Genomic DNA, 23,655 nt, shown 5'->3' with positions numbered 1-23,655 from the left:
TTATAATCATGCTCTGCCCTCTCTTGAACTGGGTTGTGTCTTGTTTAAATCTTGTGTTCAACTAAAGGTGACAGACTCAATTATTTTTTTAGTAACAATTTTTTTCTTTAAAAAAATATATTCCTCTGAAAATGTCCTCTCTATCTGCCTAAATGTCTCAAAGACTCAGATTTGTTGTAAAAAATAAGTAATGACCAGTTTAATTTGCTGGACCAAACAATTACCTCACATACAGGCATATCTGGCTCAAGCACTGTTTATTACCCAGGATAAATAATCAAGCATATCTCACATCCAGATTCCCAGCATCTAGATGCCTGGGTTCCTGCAAGGCTTTAATTTCTTCTTCTGTGCTTGGCACCACCTGATTTGGATATTTTAGGGGCTGTTCTGTTGAGAAAAACTATGGCCTCAAGCCTGGTTCCAAACTCATGACAATTGAGTTGTATTGCACTTTACTGCTGGACCATGTCATTCCCAGATCAATAATTATTTGCTTCAAAGACTCAGTTGCTATAGCCTCCACTCCAGCCTCTGGTTGTATCAACTTCACTCAACAACAAAAAAACAAACCCATTACCAATAGTCAACTCCCCATCTGTAATAATTATGGAACTTAGGCTATCTGCCAGTGAGCAGTGTTTCTTCCAGACTTTTTTCTCCGGGGGGGGCACTTGAAATCTTCGGGGGGGGCGGTAAACTTTCTTCGGGGGGGCGGACACTGTTAAAAGTATATATTTTCTATATAAATTATATAAATTTCATTTCGTTCGGGGGGGGGGGCGGTAAAAAATTTTCGGGGGGGCTAAGCCCCCCCGAAGAGATGCCTGGAAGAAACTCTGCCAGTGAGACAATACATTGTTCTTTAATACAAAATAATAGCAAAATTTCTAAAACTCCTAATGTTGAAATGCTCTCAAATAAATGATATTTCAAATTCGCAAGTACAGACACATGAACAAATGGCTCTTAACATGATAAAATGTATAAAATTTCAAACTTAAAATTGTATTACACAATGCGTGGGACATACAGCAGAATTTTAGGCTCAAATGTTATTTTTGACTGTATGATAAAAGAAAACATGAGTTTTGAAGCTGCTGTTGTATCTGGATTCAGTATCTGGCTTTGAGAAAGAGAAATGGACAGATGTCATCTTCAACACTGCCAATCTTTTAACCTCAATATTATAATTTCTTAGACATTTTGCTTGGAAACTTTAGAGGGGGAAGGGGACACTTATAAGAATGGTTAAAGTATGTGTTTTCTTTTTAAATTTAATATTTCCTTTGCATGGATGGGGAGGTGGTAGTGAGCCTCCGAATTAGCAGTTGTTGCAAAGGCACAGAATTTCTTTTTTAAAAAATCACAATGGGTATCTTATTTTAAATGTAATCATCTAAACGTTTCATAGCATTTTGATGATAGGCTACTCATTTGAGAAGAAAATGTGGCATTTTTCTTAACATTTTTTTATTGAGACCTTTCTTGATAAAAGTTAATCAATTGTTTGATGGGTTATCTATTACTAAGGAATTTATTTAGCACATTGTTTGAGGTAAGGCAATTTAAAATACATCTAGGGCTATATAGTATATTAGATTAAGTCATTCATGTATATGGTGGGGTGGCCCTAGAAAATATTATGTAATATATACAATAGTAGTTTGTAGAAATGTTAAATAACTTTATATGTGGTAGGTTGGGTAAAAAATGTTATAATTTCCTGTTAGTGTAAGTAGTGTTAGGCTTAATATAACACGTATTTTAAATTTTAGTAATGATATTTTTAATATATAGGCATTATAGCATTATAGGTCTACCTAGATTATAGATCTAGATCTAGTAGATAATAAAAAAAATACCTAACAAAAAAAAATTAAAAACCTTTATTTTTAATTTATTTAGGTTCATCAAAAAGACAAGTTTTATAATATAAAAAAGAAAAGAAACTCCGGTTTTCAGAACAAAAGCAACTTAGTTTATTAACTTCATCATTTATAAATAAATGACCAACAACAACAACAAAAAAGCGAAATAAAAATAATACAGTTCATAAACAAGGAAGTAGTAATTAATCTACCAGGAAGAAAGTTGTAAAGATTGAAAGAGGTATTGACATTTCTTTTGTTGCTATAAGTTTAAGTTTAAATAAAGACTAAAGACTGCTCATAGACCAAGATCGAAACGAAATATCAGAAATTATCTCATAACCTTAGACTTTAGATCTCATTGTTTGTAGATCTAGGTCTAGCCAGAGTGGTGTAGAATTATTATTATAGAACTGTTACTGTAGAAAGTAGAATGACAATATGAATAGAGAGAATCGCTAGTCTTTTGACACTTTTGAGTGACTTTTACTTTTGTTGATGATCATGGTTGACGTTTGTTATAAATATTAAATAATAACTAAACTAATAGATCTAGACAGAATCTACTAAACTTTAAACCAAGTACTTTAAACTTTTTTACTTTATTTGGTGGGTTGTGGGGTAAAACTCCATTTTAGCGTATTTTATTCTCCGCTTCACGTTGACCTCCAGTTGAGCGTATTTTATTATAAACTAATATAAACACAACTGAAACACACTAAAACGTTAGGAAATCACTTGGCCTATTTCTTTATGAATTTTTTGTTTAGTTTTTTAAATTAATTTTGTCAAAACTTGAGAAAAATCCAAAATTTTGAATATGGAATCTAGATCTAGATTTAACTTTTTATTTCTTGAAAATATGTTCGTGTCAGTTAAGATTTTCATGGCTATGACTATGGGTAAAGTAGAAACACATAATTGCAAGGCATGATACTATAAATGAATAAAATAACTTACATGAACTCACAATGGCCCTATGCATGACGTATGCTGATAATTAAAGTCAATGTGAACTCAGGCTGAACCCTTGACCATATAGGGATTTTTCTCCCGCCGATGATCACACGCTATTCCTGTAATGCTTATTTATAATATTTTTACATGAAACGGCGAATAAAATACGCTAAAATGGAGTTTTACTGGGTTGTGGTCCCCAGCTTATGAGCCTCATCTAGTTCATCTACCACTGGACATTTTGTCAACTTTTTTAGTTTAGCATTCAATACCAACTGACCCACAAATATATAGATTATAGTCTGTAATATATAGATCTTGGGTTTTTGTGTGTTTCAGTTGTGTTTATAATAAAATATGCTCAACCTGAGGTGAACGTGAAGCGGTGAATAAAATACGCTAAAATTGAGTTTTACCTAGATCTAGTACTAATTAGTAATAAGAACATGTTACATAACCTGACCTAAAACATCTGTTTTATGTGCTACTTCTGCTTAGATAATCAATATAAAGTCAATGTTAATTAAATAAGAATGTGGACGGTAGGCACACATTTGAAAATGGTGTAGCCATTCAATAATGAATTATCTAAAGTTAGATAATATCTATAATCCTAGTCATAACCCTAATCCTAGACATGTGTCTAATTCTAGCCATGTCTCTAACCATTACACTACCTAACTATTAGACTACATTAAAATTTTTAATTATAATTAATTTTGGGTGGGAGGTGATATCATCACATACATATTGTATGTGTTAATGCTGTGTAAAAATATATATTTCCACCATAGGATCATTGTAAAATTTATTTTCTTTGATGAAATATCTGTAGTCCTCTTGGTACATATTTGTCTTTGTTTTCTAGTTTTCCAAGTAATACAATCGCTGGAATGATGACTTCAAGACGGCCACCTCCTCCACCTGTAAGTACTAAGTGTCTGCTTTTCTGTTTCTTTGTTTGGTATAGCTTTCTTTGTCTTATTTAGTCATTATGCTCTAAGATATCTTGTTCATTCAAGTATGATGTTTATTTCAATATTATATTCATTCCTGTAACTCACACTGTCACTAGCATTGATTTTTCAAACAAGACTTTAAAAAATTTTAAATTTTTTATACCTTTTTTTTTTTGTAATTATTTTCCTCTTTTTAACAACCTTTTCTTATTGTTTTAGCCTGGAATAGTGGTAAGTATACTCTTCTCAATAGATGTTAGGTCTTCAGTATATGTAGCATTAAATTAAAAAGATAAATAGCTTTTATTTTGATCAATATAATGAAAAAATAATAAGGAAGTTATTTGCAAATTTCATTTAGATAGTTTATTTTTTATTCAAGTATCATAATTGTAGTTGCATAGTTTTAAATTTTTTATTAAACAATTTTTGTTTTTTAAGTAAGGATAAATTATTTGTCATGTTTTAATGTTTTTTACTTATTGTAAATTGTCATTTTAAAATGTTATTTACTTTGTTTTAGCCCGGTGCAGGGGTAAGTGTAAAATTCTTTAGAAATGTTACACTCTTTGTTAAACAACTTTTATCTTATACTTTGAAAAGCTAAAATGCTTAATAATTAAGTGCAAGGAAGCTTATAGTAATATTTGTATACCAGTTTTGTAGGGTATTTATTGTTTTCCAGTTTTTAAAATAATTTATTTCAAAGTAGAATAAATCATAAGTACTCGTACATTTTAAAAATGTAGTCCTAAGCCCAATGTAATGCACCTGCTAAAACAGTTACAGAATAAGCTTTTAAACACTAATAATAACTATATTCATATATCAATAAAAATTTGCCAAAAAACAAAAGAAGTGATTTAAAAAATATATATTAATGCTCCATGCTTTCCATGTAAAAGAATAATTGTCCCAAGTCCTCAACACCAAGATTCAATTATCAGCTTCAATAAACATGTTAAATGTCTGACAGCCTTTTCAGATTAGCACCTCGAACATCTGCCTTAATTAGCCAATCTTTAATTAATTACTTCCAGCTGGGCTGATAAACAGCTAAGTTTGTGTAGAATGTGAGCTTTTACTAAATTTTTTGCTCTTTTTATTATTGATAATTGCTTCACTTACAACTAAACTGTACGTTTGACAGGAGTCTGCTCCACCTCCACTCCCAAACAGAAATCCTCCACCTCCTTCAACGGAAGTAAGTTTTTAATTGCATAATTAATTGTGTTTTTGTAATTACTCATTCATTAATTAATTTAGCAGGTTTACAATTTTTTCTTTAGTAATCAATCTTTGAAAAATGTAGTTTTTTTTTTTTATTATTTTCATGCACAAAGTATTTTTTTAAAGTTCATATTTTATCAATGTAATAAATATACAGCCTTAACTTTTCTGATGCAAAAAAAAAATTTAAATACACAATCAAACCTCTCCTGCCGGGCCACACTTTTGTTTGTATACCTCTCTATGCTTGCACCTGATAAAAGATAAATAAATCTTCAAATATTTCATGATTTTTAAAATTTAGAATCTGGATTTTGTAATACAGTTTGCATACAACGCTTACATTTTAACAACATTTGGAACTTAAGTTGCAGCTACATAGGATCCTTGCTAAGCTTCTTTAAATGCCTTTTACCTCAACATTAGAGAAAGGATCTCCACTAACAAGAACACATGTTCCCATTTCTTTGTTAGCTCCCATTGTCAGAATGATGCTTTATTTTTGAAGACTAGATTAGATACAACTATAGTTTGTCACAAGTAATTAAAAGGGAGACAAGAACTGTATATTGGGCAGTAGAGAGATTTAAATAAATTGTGCTAAGAATAAAACTAAATTATTTTTTTTTTAGATTTGTAAAAGTCTAAAGTTAATTCCTACAAGCATTAGTTCCTGAATTATTTATTATTACTATTCACAATCACTTATATTTCAGACATTCTATATGAATTAAAAAATTACAGCACTCTACTCTAATACAAAAGAAAAATATTTTTATCCTCTTATTAAAATTATATTTTAATAAGAACTTTAATTTTATTTTTTTCCTTTAAGTCACGGTGATGGTAATATAATATTTTAACTGTTTTCTAAGCATGTTGTTGTTAACTGGATTAACCTTATTCTGTAACTGTTACTAAATTATTTGTTGACATTTTGATTGAAAATTTCATTCATGTTGTGTAGTAATTATGTTTGAGTGTGTATATGTTGTCAATAGTTTTGTAAATAGAATGATCTCCCCTTAATAGATACCCACTAACTGACTGATTCATGCAATTGCACATAACAAAAAAGCATACGAGAGCATACCCTCTTACTGTAGTGAAAAGAAAAAACATGATCAAAATTTGTGTAGGAATGTAAAAAATCTGATTAGCTTTATATTCTATGGCCCATGTCCGATAACATTGATATAAAGCTCCCAGTCTGTAGGTGATTGATAAAGTATCAGTTGAAATTACTAGTCTAAAGTGGTAAATAACAACTAGATCTATACATTTAGTTCTGTGTGGTTTGTACTGCTAAATTGGTTTACACACAATGAAGCTAATTTTTTTTTAATTGTTAAGAATATTGTTACTGATTAGGCATGGTGGTTGTGTAGTAGAACTTGTGGCTCATGGTTCTATCATGTCAGCGTTATATCAGTCTAATGATTTTATTATAGGTGCCTCATGTCAGCTTTATATCATTCTATTGGCTCTATCATGTTGCTCTAATGATTTTATTATAGGTTTATATCATTCTAGTGGTTCTATCATAGGTGTTTCATGTTAGTTTTATATCATTCTAGTGGTGCTATCATAGGTGTTCCATGTCAGCTTTATATCTTTCTAGTGGTTCTATCTTAGGTACTTCATGTCAACTTTATATCATTCTAGTGGTTCTATCATAGGTATTCCATGTCAGCTTTATATCTTTCTAGTGGTTCTATCTTAGGTACGTCATGTCAACTTTATAAGATTCTCTTGATTTTGGTTATATTATTTAAGGTGTCAACTTGATATTTTTCTGCCTTAGTTGTGCAATATAATAAGTTGTATCTTTCTTGTGGTTTTCATATATGTGCTATATTGTCAAATCCATATCTACCTACTGGTCCTTATATAGATCCCTTTGCCTTTCACCTCTAAAAAAAAAAACCAATTAAAGTCATGTGCATTGATGTCTGATTTTTTTTTTTTGGCATTTCCCCTTATATAGAATTTTTTAATTCAATCAGTTTGAGAAAAATTACCTTTTTATCATAACTATCACCTTAGATAATGTTTAAACAACAGTCACAGAGTCATTGTGTAAGTCAAGACGATGAAGTTTATGAGCAGCCCCAGATTCCTGTGCAGGTACTAAAGGGAAATAATCTAATAAGTCTAGCAATTTATCCACACATAAAGCTTAAGCTTCTAATATTTTAATTTATTGTAGATTATGTTCTTTATTTCTAATAATTTAAAAATGTAAAGATAATAGTATTCTTTTATTACATTAATCTTTTTAAAAGTTCACTTTTGTTTGTTAACATTTTGCTTACATTATATCATAGCTTTCAAAGATTGAAAAGAATTGCCCTCTTAAAATTATTTTAAAGCTTCAGAGTATATATCTCAAATAATTTTTCTGTAGTTTTAAATATTTTTTTATTCCAATATAACTTCAAAGCCAGTAGATTTTTTTTCAACTTTTCAGTAACATACCTCTAAATCTCCTTAAATACAAGCCACTAAATTTGTATTTTTGCTTTTTCACCACAAAATTAACACAAGCTTTACTTCCAGCCAATACCATGCCTAAGCTTTTTTTTACCCTCTTAACTACAGACTATTTAAATTCACTAATTTTTTAGTGTGACTCACAAAGTAGATTTTAAGTTGATACATGCATTCTTTAGTTTAGGAGATAAATAAAGCTTCATTTACATCAGAGGGAGGTTTGTTTCTAAAAGTTACTTGTTTACTGCAATTCCTGATGTATGATTACATTTCAATAACATAACATTGGTGATAAAAAAAAAATCTTCTACATGCACTTATCTAATTCAATGTTGACAACAGTTGCTTTTTTAAAACTGTATTTGAATAAGATAATATCTTACAATTTAAAAAAAAAATGTCTGTCTTTATTTACCTAAAATCAAAACATACTTGTTTGTATTTAAGTGTTGAGTTATTTATTATTTTATTCTGTTGGTGTAAATTAAAACAAAGAATAGACGAAAGATGTGTTTCTTACTGTTGTGCCTGTGGCAGACTGTTAATGGAGCTATTGTAGATGTTGCATGAACTATTACTGTGTACAACTTGTGTAGTAAATGCAGAATGTTTTTTAAAATTTTAAGGATTATTATGAAGACATGTCAGCACCACAAAGTAAACCAGTTGTTACACGGCCACCTTTTATGGCAGAAGTAGAGGTATTTTCAACTCTCTTTAAAAGCTGTGAGACCCCAACAAAAAGTATCCATGCTGCATGTCTGGTAGTGGATTGTACATAGGGCATAGGGGGAACCTGAGTTGTTAGCTGCTGTCCCGGTAATCTATTGCATCTGATGTCATGTTAACTAATGTTAACAGATGTCCCATTTAACTGCCTTATTTATTAATGTTAGAGGCTGCTCCTATTCTTGATATTGTAGTTCCCCATTTACTAATATTATAGCCGTCTCATTTTTTAACATTATATTCGTCCCATTTTTTAATATTAAATTTGTTCCATTTATTAATATTATAGCTTTCCAATTCATTAATATTATGGCCGTCCCATTCATTAATATTATAGATGTCCTATCCTTAATATTATAGTGGTTCCATTTATTATAGCTGTCCCATTCATTAATATTACAGTGGTTCATTTTATTAATATTATAATTGTCCCATTTACAAAGGGTGGTGTCATTACAACCATATTAACTTAAAAAGTATGGAAAAATTAACTACTTCTCTTAAGTAAACATTGGTATCAGTAAATCCTTGTCTTGGTTATAACACTCAAGTTAACGATGGTCAGTTATGTCATTAAATAAAAAATAGTTTAGCAGCAGTTATTAATCCCATTTATTGCAAATTATGTGTACATTTAAACAGTAGAACAGACATTGCATGAATGAATAACGTGAATTTCAATGTGCTTAAAGTTTAAAGCATGAACAGCTTTCAGGCATTTCTCTAAATGTAAAAACAGCATTTTTTTTTTCAGATTTTCACATTCAACATATTATTAAGAGAATTACTATTGTTAATCTAAATATAAACAACTTGAACAGCATTTGTTGTTTTTTTTTAACTTTCACCAAATTTTGCACCTCCTGTGTTCTCTTTTAAATTTAAAAAAAAATGTTTTTGTTCAACATATACAACCTTGAGATTGGCACAATTTTTCCAGCTTTAATTAAGATGCATCCTGTGGCATATGTTCACCCACCACAACTATACTTCTTCCAAAACAGTTAAAGACCTTCACTGTCAATTGCCATTTTATATTTTATTACAAATGTATTAGTAAGGGCCTATATAAATTAATATATTATGCATATGCTTTCAACTATCTTATTCTGATAAATATTTTTTTTTACTTTAAGGGATATCCAAAAATTTGCTTTTTTTTTTTTAAATTGACTTAAACTGTCAAAATGTTTTAGAGATTGTAAGATTTAGAAAAAGTTCAGTGTGCAGTTTTTATCACTAAAAAAACCCTCAGCTTCTCATCACATATGGTCACCTATTAAATCTCAAGGGTACATCAAAACTTTTCATACTGCAAATAAAAGGCATGTTTGAAGTGCACTGCTTTCAATTCTGTGGTTTCTTATGAGACCATTTATACAAAATGGCTGCATTTTGAAAAAAAAAAAAATCAAGAAAACACTTTTTGTTGTAACCAGCACAAACAGTTTCTGTCAAGAATGTACTCAATCAAACCATGAATGCTGCTTAATTTCTGCTAGATGCAATCAAGACAGGAAGTTATTATCAAATGTAGACTAAAAGAAGTTTGAATCTGTATTATATCTTGAACCTTCCTATCACTTAGAGAACATATCCGTCCAACGCATCATTTGACCACAAGAAACCTCCAACATTGGAAGAAATACGGATACAGTTAAATAAAAAATTTGCAGCAGTGAAACCAGAGCCATCTAGTGCAATTGAAAGAAAGATCAGTGATCCCCATAAACCTGTTAAGAAATTTAACACCCCCGATAGGCTAAGAAGAAAAACTACTGGAGGCTCATATCCTTACATGGTGAAGTCTAGATTTTTATCTATGCATGAGCTGACCTACCTCAAAACAAAACTATTTTTTTTAAACTTATAATTATTTTTAATCACATAAGCACCATTATTACAATTTCCATTTCATTCATCTGTTTGTTAAAAATTGGAACTGATATTTTTGTTACAAAAACATTTTTCTTTTGATTTCTTGCTTTGTCTAATGAGTTCGCTAGTTCTTAATGTAATTAGTATTTAATCAACCCATGTTCAATGTTATCAGCCAGATGTACCGCCAAAACCGCCCAACCAAGGATTTAATCAAAGGTAGAAATTTATTGTCATTTGAAGAAATGTTTTGTCAAATTTTTGTGCTCTCTGAAATGTATTTATTTTAAAATTTCTCCCTCATTATGTCCAAACAGAAGTATAAATTAATAATTTAAACAACCTTTACATCAGAAATTTATTATATTTTTAAGAAGTAAGCTAGTAGCAATAGTATCTTATGTTACATAGGAAAATGCTAGCACAGATGTTTTAGTATTTTTATCTATTTAAAACAGTCCAGATCTTTCAGATGAAGAAGATGATTGGGCTGGTGAATTTTCCGACGAGGTGATGATCCTAAAGCACCATGTTCTTGCTTATTTTTTTTTTCTAACTTCACAGTATAATTCAGTAGCACCTAAATTTAACTCAAGAGTTTTTGAGTTTTTTCTTGCACAGCTTTTAAGCTTTAGGGACATGCTCTAATATATTTTAATAAAAATAAACTTGAGCATTTAGTCGATAATGATTTTAGATGCAGCAAACAAGAAACTTTTTACATAATCCTTTAGCTTGTGTTGATTTTAAAAATATTTGGTGTTTTCTTCACACTGAGGTTAGTGAATGAACCAGTAAGCTTCTTAAACATTTCCAGCTTGTATTTTAATGAATTTTTTGCAACTTTATGCCCATGAACTTTTGCAAATTAATACTGATATATGTTTGCAAAGTTATGCCCATCCTAATCCTTATAATTAATTTTAAAACAGTTATTTATGTTTTAAATCCTATAAAACTTTGCTTTATTACATTTTCTTAAATATATATATATATCTATATAGTAAGCTAGTTTATATATATTTCTGGAAATTGCTGGTATAGTGTCAATGGCAGACAAAGGGAGTCTGAGTAACCTGCTGGATCATACTGGAAGAAGCTTTAAAAAATTGAATAAAACTTTTTCTTGGCAGATTTCATTTTAATTACTTGCAGCTCTTAAGTTATTAAATATTAGAAAAACAAACCATTGATATTTTCAGTAATGTTAAAGATACAAGATTTTATGATTTTATACGTTTTGTTTTCCACTTAACTAAGTTAATCTTTCTTAAAATGTATAGCTGCAAATGGCAGAATAGCCTAAATTTTTAAAAACTGTTTGATTGAAGTGTATTTATGCTCTACTATTTTACAATACATTGCAGCTTTACTGCACAAAAAAAGGAAAAAAAATGTGTTTACAATATTTATTTACTGAAAAAAGATTTTGCAGTGAGTTTTAGTCACCTGCTTCATGCTTTACTGTGGATTGATATGGGCCACTTGCTGTCCACTGTTAAGATTCTGTGGCCTGCTTAATACTGTGCTCTGGTGTGATGTTGTTCAACTACTCTTTACTTTTTAATAACTTCTGTACCCTTGGTTGAAACTGTCCTCTGTTCAGGAGTGTCACTACTTTAGAAACACTGGTTTGACACTCTTTGTTTAATTGTCTTACATGATTCAAAACTGTCTCAGAGTTCAATACTGTCTCAGGGTTCAATACTGCCTCATAGTTCTGTACTGTCTTGTGGTTCAATATTGTCTCATGGTTGCACACTGTCATATGGTTCAGTACTGTCTCAGTGTTCAGTACTGTCTGTGAGCCAACACCCCCTGACTTGTGCTGTTGTATGGTGCCCAACGCCTTATGTTATCAACTAGCCAGTTGTAAGAAGCTTCCTTGACCACTGGTTAGATCTTTACTTAACCAAAGCATCATGGACAACATACAATATTCTACACGAGTAACAGCTTTTAAAATACATTTAACATCAACTGCCTAATTTAACACTCTCCAGATAAAACTATTAGACAATAATTGTTCATTAGTCATTGAAATTTTAATTTTAACAATAACAACATAACAGTTGCTAACCTAAGAAATTATGCCATTAAATTAAATGCATGCGTTATCAAATTCTTAATCACTAAGCATTTTTTTCTATTTTATTAAAAATAAATATTTTTGTGACATGTCAGAATCTTAAATGTCTGACTTGCTTCATTTGTGTTAATATGTTGATGTATTTTTTAATAGAAAATCAAACATGTTTGTTTCAACATAAATAATTTAATTGCATGCATAAATTATAGTGGTGGTAGTTCATTAATTATCATTACTAATTGGGACCATTTGTCTCAATAGGTAATACTTATTTCTAGTTACTGTATAGCTTAAAGTAGTTATAGATTAGTTTCTATCTAATAAGTGATGAGGTTTAAAAGATACTAAAAATATTGAAACTGCTTCAGATGCATGGTTTTTTTTTCCTGAATTTTTTAATATGATGCTGCTGTGTTCTTCTCACATGAAACAAATTCTTCAATTTATTTTTACAGTTCACGCTTACTTTGCATTTAACATCTTATAACTCTTGAAAACAAAAAAAAAGTTATTGAAATGAGATACTAGCATTTTATATTGGAAAAAATATTAAATATATATACATTTACATACATACTTCATATAAGTGTCATTTTATATTGTGTTTTAGTTATTTAAATAGTCTTTAAAATTGTTGTTTGATTAGAAAATAGCTATTGTATGGTTTGGGTGTCAGATTAAAAAGTAAAAGAGTTCATTTTTTAGGTAATCTATCGTTTTAGGTATGTAAAATCGCCTGCGACTAGTAGTGTGAAAAACAGGTGACTCCTTGAATTTTAATAATTATTTCACATTTTGAGGAGGATTTATGTTTTGAGAAGATTCAAAAAATTTTCCTAGTTTCATTTATGTAACTGTTTTAAAACAACTGAATTAAAACTTTTCAGTAATAAATGAAGACTAGCGATGGTTCCAACAGATGCAACCATGCTCATTTACGATAGCAGCCATCTTGTTTATTTTTTTTTTAATGTAAACTTAAAACGCAAGATTCAGGGGAAGCCACTCTAACTTACAGATGGCCGCTTTTTATATAGCAAATCCAGCTCGCAAACACTGCTGTTTAAAGTTAATTTCTTGCCTATATTGATATATTTAGCCATTGATTTAGGTTTATTATTCATTTATCTATAATATTGGACACAAATATATCACAATATACTTCTATTAAAGCCTTGACAATGAGGTCACTTTTTCGTACATTACTAGCCGCGGGCGATTTTAAGTACATAAAACGATAGATTACCCTTTTTTATTTGGTTTCACTGGACTAAGCTTAGTTTTTCTTTCTTTTTGAATTTCATTGAACAGGAAGCCGATGACAATTCAGGTAATAGATCCATACACCATTTGCTATAAACAAGTAGACTTTTTTCAATTTAAAAAAAATATTATTTGTAATTAGATTAATTTAAATTTGGAATGAATTAAGCTAGAAAATGTTTTATGTAGCCATTTTTAAATGAAGCTTACCTCACTCCAATCTTTGTGTCAATAGATAATGGTGATTATGTAGTTCCAGATGGAGGAATTGTAAGTGGTTGAAGAATTTATTCTTTTTTTTTAAGTTTCATCTGCTGTAAAATCTGTTTTTTTTTTCTTGAGTTTCATCTATTGTAAAATCTTTTTTTTTGAGTCACTGCTGTTGTAAAAGCCCTTTTTTTTTGTTTTTTAGTCATTGTTGTTGGAGAAAGTATGGAAATCATATAGTTCTCAACCTGTCTTTAAGTTACTTTTATCTACTTTTGTGTTCCTCATTATTTCCAAGTAGTATCTTAACTTTAGATAGCCACAATGATTGAAACCAGTTAAGTCTTTATAAAGCAGATTCAACATCAGTAAGAAAAGTATTTTGTAGAAACACATTTAAATAAAAGTGTTTGTTGGTTGTTAGTAATTAATTGATCAACAACATTTATAATATGTATAAAAAAATAACTTTAAAAATTGCAACATTTAAACCTTTTGATAGTATTAAAAATGATTGTATGAGACTCTCTTCGTCACCAGATTATAATTTACCAGATGATTTTTCTTTAGTGCTTTTTTTTAAATCATAGATGTACCTTAAGCTTCAATAGCAGTTTTTTATAAATGATTTAGTACTCATTAATATTTCATTAAAATAATAATTGATTAATTATTTTTAAAAATCTCGTTTTAAAAAATTTATTTTAAGCATTATTGTAATGTTACATAATTTATTTAAAAATTACAATTATAACTGTGCTAATATTTTACAAGTCCTAACATGTATATAGAAGTTTTCTTTCCCCCTATAATTGTTTCCCAAACAATAATCAGTCAAAAGAGTATAATTTGATCATAACCTTAGAAATACAAGCAATTGCATCAATAAGCTATTAATACTAAAATTGCTTTACTTTATGAGCATTTTTCTCATACAGGTAGATGACCATGCACCAGGTAAGTGGTGATATAATCTTGTACCATTATAAACTCTTAATGTGTTTCTGAATAACACGAGACTTTTTTTTTGTTAATATATAAATTATAATATTAGTTTCTATAAGATACTATTGCTGTAACAAAGTTATGGTTTATTGCATAAACTCTATTTGACATATTAACTATGGAACAGAATTTTTTTATTTCTTTACAATCACTTGATATTGTAAATCTGATAGTTCTCATTTCTGTTATAAAATTAAAAATTAAAAACTGTAGTAAAGCTAAAAACAAATGGTTAAAACAGCTCATTGTTTTAGTTTAAATTAATGATCATTAACAGTGAAATTTCATTGTGCTATTATTGTTACAGCACCCCCTCCCTCAGTGAAAGCACCACCTGTACCTCCTTCTAAAAGGACACTTCCTCCTTTACCACCTGAACCAGGTGTAACACCAGTCCCAACACCTGTTGTAACACAACCTGAAAAACCAGTGGAAAGAAAAACAGATTCACCGGTCAACAAATCACCCAATATTATAGTAAGATGCTTTGTCTTCTCTTCTGTTGACATTTTAAATAAGAAGGTGTAGGACAATTTGGTAGTTTTGTATTAATTCATAAAATATTGTACTTAAATTCACTGTGTGTTATACTAAAGTTCACTGTGTTGTAACCTACTTAAATTCACATAGTGTTGTAGTATACTACTGAGACTCATGTAGTGTTGTATTTAGAATAATATATTTTATTCATACTAAGTTATTATTGAGAGCAACCTAAAGAGCTGTTACTGTAATTTAATAATTCAGCAACCTCTTATCACAGTCAATGAGCCTTGTATGTCATATGCTGAGGCAGTTATTGATTTATTTATCATCAAGTTGTAAAACTGATGAACTAACTTATTCAAATTACAAATACAAAAAAATTAACTTTCTTTAACATTTTTAATGAGCAATGTCTGTACTTGTTGAAATAAAGATGAGTAGTTTTTTATTTTTATTTTACATTTAAATTCAAGTAATTGTAAATCTGTTGACTTAAATAGATTAGCTTGTCAGGATAGATAGCTATTTCTTTAGAACAAGCCGACCCGCGGCGTATCTGTGCCGCTATTTAGTTGTTTTATTTTCTACTTATCAGTTATTCATTCTAGGAGAGACAACTCCAAAATTAAACAACTGCTGCCTTGTAGTTTGTTCTTGGTTGGACAAAGGCCATGGAATCAAATCCAAAAAGAAAAGCAGGCTGAAATCGGAGTCAATGGCCTTAAACGGCGCATAACCAGTTGACATGTAACGCTTAATTGTGTTGGAGGCGTGGTTGAGTCGGCAAAAAGTTCATGGTTGATAAATTCGAACAAAGTCTCGAGTTCAAACCCACTGGCAGATAAATCTCGATCCCCTTCAACACTAATAATTAAGAACGAAGAAGAAGTTATTCATAATTTGTGAATTTGACAGTAACAACGCTGCCACTGAAAATATTTGCTTTAAAACACTATCAGTAGCTCGTTAAGGACGATAACCCCCCCTCCTTCCCCCCCACCCCCACTCCCCACCCGTGAAAGTAAACTCCTCTTAGTTACCTCTCCTAAGTTTAAAATCGTTTCAAACTAATTTATCTGCCCCTAATAGCCGTAAGTAAACCCGGCTCTACGATTGTAAACATTTAGCGTGAACCACAGCTCACCAAACCATGTGGGGGTGGTAGGGAGCGCGCTTACAGCTTGGTGTTTTCTATCGTCTCCAAGAAGTGAATTATATATATAGATAATTGCTTTAACTTCATTTTTGTTTTTATTTAAAGGAGATTCCGAACAGATTTAATCAAGGTATGTTTAGTGTAACTATCTTCAATTAACTTTTATATTTTACACTTGAAATCAAAGAGTGTTTTTAAAATAAAATTTAAAAAAAACATACAATGAAATAAATTAATACCATTTTAAAAATTATACCATTTTAAGGTACTTGAAGATTTTAACTTCAAAATGAAACATTTTGTGCTAGTTGACCCAGTTAGATATTTAGTTATACTAATAAAATAAACAGTAAGCATAACTCAGTTTTGGTAAAAATGTGGACATAGACCCTTTGTAAGAAAATGCTCTTTAATTACAAGGTAAAGGCACCAGTTCTCCATTAGTAATAGAATATTTACATTTTGTTAACACATAACCGTTTCACAAAATTTAATTATACAATATGCAAGTTTGTTTACTCAATTAAGTTATAAAAATCTGCTTTCTACCTTTTATAAATTATGATAAATTGGATCAGAATTATTTTTGTCATAGTATGTGTACAGTGACAAATGTTATACAGAATATCAACAGCCAGTGTGAACAATATTCTTTAAAGCATAAAGCAAACACTACAAGCTCTTCAGTTTTGTAATCAGGCACTATTTGCTGGTTTAGTTTATAGGTTTCTAATGACTATAATACAATACAACCAGTGTTTTTCTAAACCTTACACACATGAACTTTATTTTCAAAGGTAAGCAAATTCCTGCTGAAAGTAAAGCAAAACCAGCACCACCAAGCAAACCACCAAAACCAGCACCGTTCAACAACGGGTGTCACAGTGCATCGGATGAAAGCTCCAGTGGAGGCTCCATTACACAAGACGTTCGTCCCACTCCACCACAGAAATATCCAACCAAGGTTCTGGTATTACCACCGCATGCTCCTTCAAAGGTTCAGCTTCACTTTTGCACTGAATGAATGCTTTAAATCTTGTGACCAATCTCAAAATGCCTAAGTTTTTAATTGATAGTTAAATGACCACTTGTACAATTGAATTCTTTATTGTTTAATACACCTAACACTAAAAAGCTAATAAATTTTAAACTTCAATTTGAAATATACCTATGATTATTTTTAAGGATAGCTTATAAAAAATATAAACGTAAATAATACTGAAATGCCTTTCTAATTTAAAACAAAACTAGTTCTCTTTAGTTTAATATGATTTAGTTGCAGTTTTTGGGATTGGACAGTAGTAATTTATTATCACTCTTTGTTCTTGTTTTTTTTTTTTTTACAAACTTATTTTTAATGTCTTTCATAATGAATTTATTGAGATGGTTGAAAAATTATATTTTTTCACTCCATTACCCACAAAAAAAAAAACAATATTTAAATTTAAAATAAGGTAAGGATATTTTAAACTGTCAGCTATTTTTTAATTTGGATTAGTCTTGCCAGACAATGCCAATTTTCTTATCAAATATAAAAAATCTGACTTCTGCTATCCATAAAAATGTCAGGCTTTTATTTTATCAGCCCAGTTAATATTTCAGATTAGAAATATGAGGTATGAAGATATTAAAATAACTTTTTTTTAATTAATTCAATACTATTAAATTTTTAAAGCGTTAAACTATTTTATTATTAGATTTTGCAGCTGTTTTTTTTTTTCAATAAATCTTTTTTATCTTGCTGCAAATGCTTTATTTTTTTCTGGAGTTTTTATTTATTTTTGTCACTGTATCAATGTTTTTTTTAGCTGCATCAAATATATTTATTGCAAACTTAAAGCATATTTAGAAATAAGCTGAATTGTTGGCTGTCAGTTATAATAAAACTGAACTTTGTTTTGTGCTTGCAAAAGTCTTTTCAGTGCTTTTGCAGTTCATATGTTTATAATTAACATGTATAAATAACATGCTTCATTAGAAATAGAAACTTAAGCTGTGCTATATTTTACTATCAATCAAGGCTTCAAGTGGCTGATAACAAATTTTCATTATCAAAATTTTCTGTTATAAAACTGAGTTCTTAAACTTCATTCTTAACTTCAATATGAATGGACAAGCTTATTAAATAATATATATATATATATAAAATGAATAACAGATATATACACAAATATAATTATACCTCAGTTGTTCCATCATCGTAAATATTATCATCTCGCGACGAAGGAATTTGAGGAACAGGGGGTTTGACTTGTGGAAACTAACCAGCACTTGACAAAATCTCAATATCCTTTATGTGAATGAAAACATACCTATATTTATACATGTATATATAAATAGCCGATTCCCTACCCGGTAATGGAATTGTTATTTATGCCTTTGTAAAGCAGCCTGAAACATATACCTTATACATGCCGCATGATCTTTTTGACCAAATATACTTATATATTTATAAAAAATTATCATAATTTTTAAGACTAGACATTAGTTCAAGTAATCATTTCTTTATTAAATATTATATTTCATATAACATTACACATCTTTTAACATTGTTTTCAATGTTGATAACTAGTATTACAGGTTTAATGTTGATTTTGTTTTGTATTTTTAAAAAAACCCACAGTGCACAGTGATCTTATATTCAATTCAACTAACAATATTAACAATATGACAAGCCATAAAAAATTGATTTATCTGCAGATATCAAATCATAATATAATTGATTTCTATTGCCTCACATCTACTAACATGTAATTTATGTTTCCTCTGGTTAGTTTCCACAAGTCAAACCCCCTGTTCCTCAAATTCCTTCGTCGCGAGATGATAATATTTACGATGATGGAACAACTGAGGTATAATTATATTTGTGTATATATCTGTTATTCATTTTATATATATATATATATATATATATATATATATATATATATATATATATATATATATATATATATATATATATATATAAAGAATCATTCAAAAGACTGTAACATGTAGTTGGAACTGAATGGACTATTTAGAAATGCTTCATTGTATTATCTTTGTAATGGTAATTTACTCCCACCTACTATGTGGTACAAGCGAACAAATCAACTTATTGATTAAAGTCAACTTGCCACCATAAGGCTACCAAATTATATTCACTAAAATATGGAATTTATGACACTCCTTTATCTACTTTTCACACCATCCCCATCCCCTCTACTATGATGTCTGGATATCCTTAAAATGTAATATTTCACTTCTTATTACGAATGTACAAATTTATCAATTTATCTTGTGTATGTGTACATTGCAATGCTAATAATGTGTGTGTGTGTGTAATATACACATTACATATACATATATGTTAAATTCTCTTTACCGAAATACCTGGCTAATAATAGCAGTAAAATCAGAATTTAGAATATGTTGAAAAAATAAATAAATGATTTGATTTTTACGGATTATTATTTCCATAATTTTTAAGTTTATTTTTGAAAATGTTTGATTTGCAGGTTTTGTCTTCTCAGCCATGGTTTCATGACAGCCTTGACAGAACTGAAGTAGAAAGTAAACTTAAGAGACTTAACATGGTAAAAATTCAGAGATGTTGAAATTTAGAGATAGATATATTTTCTTTTTTAAAATACAAAATCCACTTGTGACCACCCCTGCATATTTAAAGGCTAATATATATGCAAGAGAAATGTTCTAGTCTTAAAGAGAAAAAAAAAGAAAATTAAAAAAACATTGAAAAGTTTTAGAAGAATAGGTTGTGCAGTACAAATAATAACAAATAACATTCGATATGTAAATGAATGCTTGTTACAGAATGGTGCATTCTTGGTTCGCCCCAGCAAAAAGGATCATCCTTATACATTAGTGGTAATAGCAGATGGTAAACCATACAACTTACCATTGAGGAAAAGGGATGATAATAAATTTGCAATCGGCAAGTATAAGCCAGATGAAGTTGTAAGTTTTGGTTTTTCATTTACTTTCTCCAAGTTTTTAAAGTATAATAATCACCTGTTATTTGGGAAATTGTTTTTCATTTATTTTTTACCAATTTTGTAAAGTATATAGTAATAACACTGTTGTGCCAAATCCTTTTTTTATTTATTTCTTACCAAATTTATAAAGCATAATAATCATGTTTTTTTAAAATCCTTTATATAAAAATTGATTATAAAGAACATTTTTCGTTTAAATTACAAATATTTTTTCTCTTGTGGTTATCTATAGGCGTTCTCATCTGTAGTAGACTTGATAGAGCATCACAAAAGTAATAACATAATACTAGCTAAAGGTGGAACAGTCAGGTTAACAAGAACCCCAGAGAAATCTTAACATGCCCAACAATTGCCTTGAATGATTCCACTTTCTCTGTGCATTACTTTTACATTTTGCCTTGTAATGCGTAAAATATTTATTGTTTTGTTTTAATATTAATGTGACAGCTATCAAAACATTCATCTAATTCATTGTTTTTGTGTCATAAAAAACAATTTTTAAAAATGCATTCAAAATCAAAATCTGTTACGGGTTAGTACTCCTCTTTAAATTTAAAAGTTAAGAAGAAATAGATCAATTAATTGAATAAAAAAAAAAGTAAAATTCTGTGTAAGTAAAAAAATAATAAGACTTCATATTTTGATTATTAATACTGATACACAAGTTATAATATTTTTGAAATTTAATTTTATATTTAAAGAAAATCTGTAATCATAAGAATAATCTACTTAGGTTGATAATAAAAAATTGCATGTCTATATTTATATTTTAGTTTTAAGATCATTTATCCAAAGGGGTTTCTAAAAAATATGGTATATAATTATTTCAGTTGAAAAATAATTTTAAAAAAAAAACATAATAATAAATAAAAATTAAATTAACTTGTTGATTTTAAGTAATATTTTTAAAACTTGTTTGTAAATGTGATTGTGTTTCTTAAAATTTCTATTACTTTCTTTGTTGCATGCATAATTTATTCTACAAGTTTTATTGAATCCACAGCATTCCTTTAAAAATTAGCTAGGCATTTAAATCTTACATTTTAAAGTAAGAGTGTTTGTATTTGTACAAAGTTGTAACAAATACTATGCTAACAGGTGGAAAGTAGTATTGGTCAATATTTGTTAATGCCTAAAAATAAATTAAAATATCTCATAAAATTGTACATACAATTTTTAACAACAATCAATGTTTTGTAAAAATATTTTATAAATTAAAAAATAATTGATATATTGGTTTTACATTTAAATTTTAAAAATATTTTAATTGTTATGCTATGCACACTAAAAAATCAAAACTTGAGTATTGTATTTAATTAATAATTCAGAAATAATGCTATATTAATTATGTAAGTTAAAAATATCAATCCAAATTCATTTATTTTTAATCTGACCACAGTTTAGGCTACAAAACTAGTGCCTTAACAAATCTATTAGATAATATTTTGTTTTTCAATACATAAGGAGCCATACGTAATATTTGTTTTTTTAACTTTAGAGTAATTAAAACTGTAAATAAAATAGGCCGACCATTTAAGTTATTTTTTAATTGTGGCAATGTTTAGAAAATCTAGTTCAAACATGTATTGCATCACATACTCCTACACTTGTCTAATGGCACTAATCTTTTAAATCTAAATACACTACTTACATCACCAAAATGTAAAATTGAAAGTCACAATGTATTGGTAAAATTTGGTTAAACCACATCAAATGCTATTAAAATATCAATTTAAAAAATTGAATGTTTTTTAATTTCAAAATAAAATGCATTTTTTAGAGAGACCAAAAGTAGTATGTGTGAGTATGTCAATATTGGAAGTTACAATTAAAATATTTTGTAAGAGTTAACAAAATTATTTTTTACCAACAATTTTTCAAAATGTTTTGTCTATGATTTACAAACTTAAATAATAATTAATAAAGTAATTACATTTTAGACTTCCAAATATTTAAATTATAATAAGACTTTATATTATAGATATCAAAGCCTGAAGAGTATAGTTCATTTTTTAATTACTAATTACAATAAAATCATTCTGGTTACTCTAAGTAATGTTATACCAAATTAATTAACCCACACACTTTTTAATTTAATTGTATGTTTTCATTAGGTTTTTTTTTAATCTGAGAACAGATTAAAGTGCCCTTAACCAATGATTTGTGGAATTTTTTATAAACATCTGAAACAGTCTTTCTCAAATGGAACTGGTACTTAACTTTACTAAATATATTACTTAAGTTCTTTTTTTGAATAGTGGCAACATTTAGAAAATCTTGTTCAAACATGTATTGCATTCAACATTCCTATACTAGTTTTTATTTGTATGGCACTAATTTTGTAAATTTATATCCACCACCCATATCCCTAAAAAATTATAAATTTTAATAAGTGTTGGTGAAGCCACGCCTAGTGCTACCAAAGTATTACTTGCATAATTTTTAACTAAAATAAATGTTATTTATTTTATGAATATAATAAAGTCTTTCTTGCCAGGCGACAGGGACTAATACTGTCCAGAACATCTGACTTAATCAATGTTTTTTTTTTGTTTGTATTTTTTGCCCAAAACATCAAATTTAGGTAGCTAGGTTACTGTTGTGTGAAAGAGGTAGGAATAAAATATACTGTAATTTGTCTTAAGAAATTATCCTATTTGCCAGTACATACTGTAATATAAACAGTTGTGATGTAAGGATTTGACTGTTAAAAATCAATATACCATTATACTTTTTTACTAGGGTAAAAGTATTTATGTTTATTAATTAACAAGAAGAAGTATTACAAAACTATCTTTTTTTCTTAAATATTTATTTAAACTTGATTTCTTTAAGGAAAATAAATTCCAAAAAAAAATAAAAACTTTTTTTTCTTGAATTTTTTTATTCTTATGTTACCAAGGCATTTGCAATAAATAAATTATTATATATATATATATATATATATATATATATATATATATATATATATATAATTATCCTGCTTTTACCTAGTTGAATAAAATTATTGAACTGTAAAAAAATTGATTTTTGTCCTACTTTACATGTAATTTGACATAGTCCTTACAAAAGTTTTTTTCTAACAAAATTTCCTTGAGTATCTTTTGGCATGTTTTTTACCTATTAGTTAAATATTTCAAGGGACTCAATTTTTTTCAGATAATTATTGTCAGTTGTGAGTTATGTAGTTAGTTCTTTCAAGTAAAAAAAAACAGTGTCTTACGAAAGATGGCCATAAAGTACATGGTAGCCACATCCTGTGCACAAAAATCAAAGAAAGCGAAAAACAGGATTGAGAAAAGACAAGGATACATTGACTTAATTACCATAATGAAAC

At 28.7% G+C, this 23,655-nt stretch overlaps 1 protein-coding gene across 1 annotated transcript; it reads left to right on the top strand.

Annotated features, from left to right (window-relative positions):
• Nucleotides 1-4,315: 4,315 nt before the first annotated feature.
• On the top strand, nt 4,316-23,204 carry LOC131935939 (uncharacterized). Its single transcript, XM_059292693.1, has 17 exons — nt 4,316-4,322; nt 4,938-4,991; nt 7,064-7,144; nt 8,137-8,211; nt 9,828-10,040; nt 10,293-10,336; nt 10,576-10,627; nt 13,518-13,536; nt 13,705-13,739; nt 14,615-14,633; nt 14,989-15,158; nt 16,429-16,453; nt 17,121-17,320; nt 19,098-19,175; nt 19,821-19,898; nt 20,137-20,280; nt 20,551-23,204. Exons 3-17 carry the CDS (start codon nt 7,067-7,069, stop codon nt 20,653-20,655), a joined length of 1,335 nt encoding a protein of 444 aa, XP_059148676.1. The 5' UTR covers nt 4,316-4,322; nt 4,938-4,991; nt 7,064-7,066; the 3' UTR covers nt 20,656-23,204.
• The last annotated feature ends 451 nt before the right edge of the window (nt 23,205-23,655 follow it).

Source organism: Physella acuta, unplaced genomic scaffold (genome assembly GCF_028476545.2).
Source record: "Physella acuta isolate Inbredline_101_S28 unplaced genomic scaffold, ASM2847654v3 ptg000164l, whole genome shotgun sequence".
In the NCBI taxonomy this organism is placed as follows: domain Eukaryota; kingdom Metazoa; phylum Mollusca; class Gastropoda; family Physidae; genus Physella; species Physella acuta.
Note: the sequence above shows the minus strand (reverse complement) of the source record. Positions and strands in the feature narration are given on the sequence as shown.

Excerpts from the sequence above, each read along its gene's own strand:
- LOC131935939 (XM_059292693.1), top strand. The coding sequence starts at position 7,067 with ATGTTTAAACAACAGTCACAGAGTCATTGTGTAAGTCAAGACGATGAA. Across the intron at positions 10,337-10,575 it reads AACCAAGGATTTAATCAAAG|TCCAGATCTTTCAGATGAAG; the intron begins GTAGAAATTTAT and ends TATTTAAAACAG. Across the intron at positions 15,159-16,428 it reads ACAAATCACCCAATATTATA|GAGATTCCGAACAGATTTAA; the intron begins GTAAGATGCTTT and ends TTTTATTTAAAG.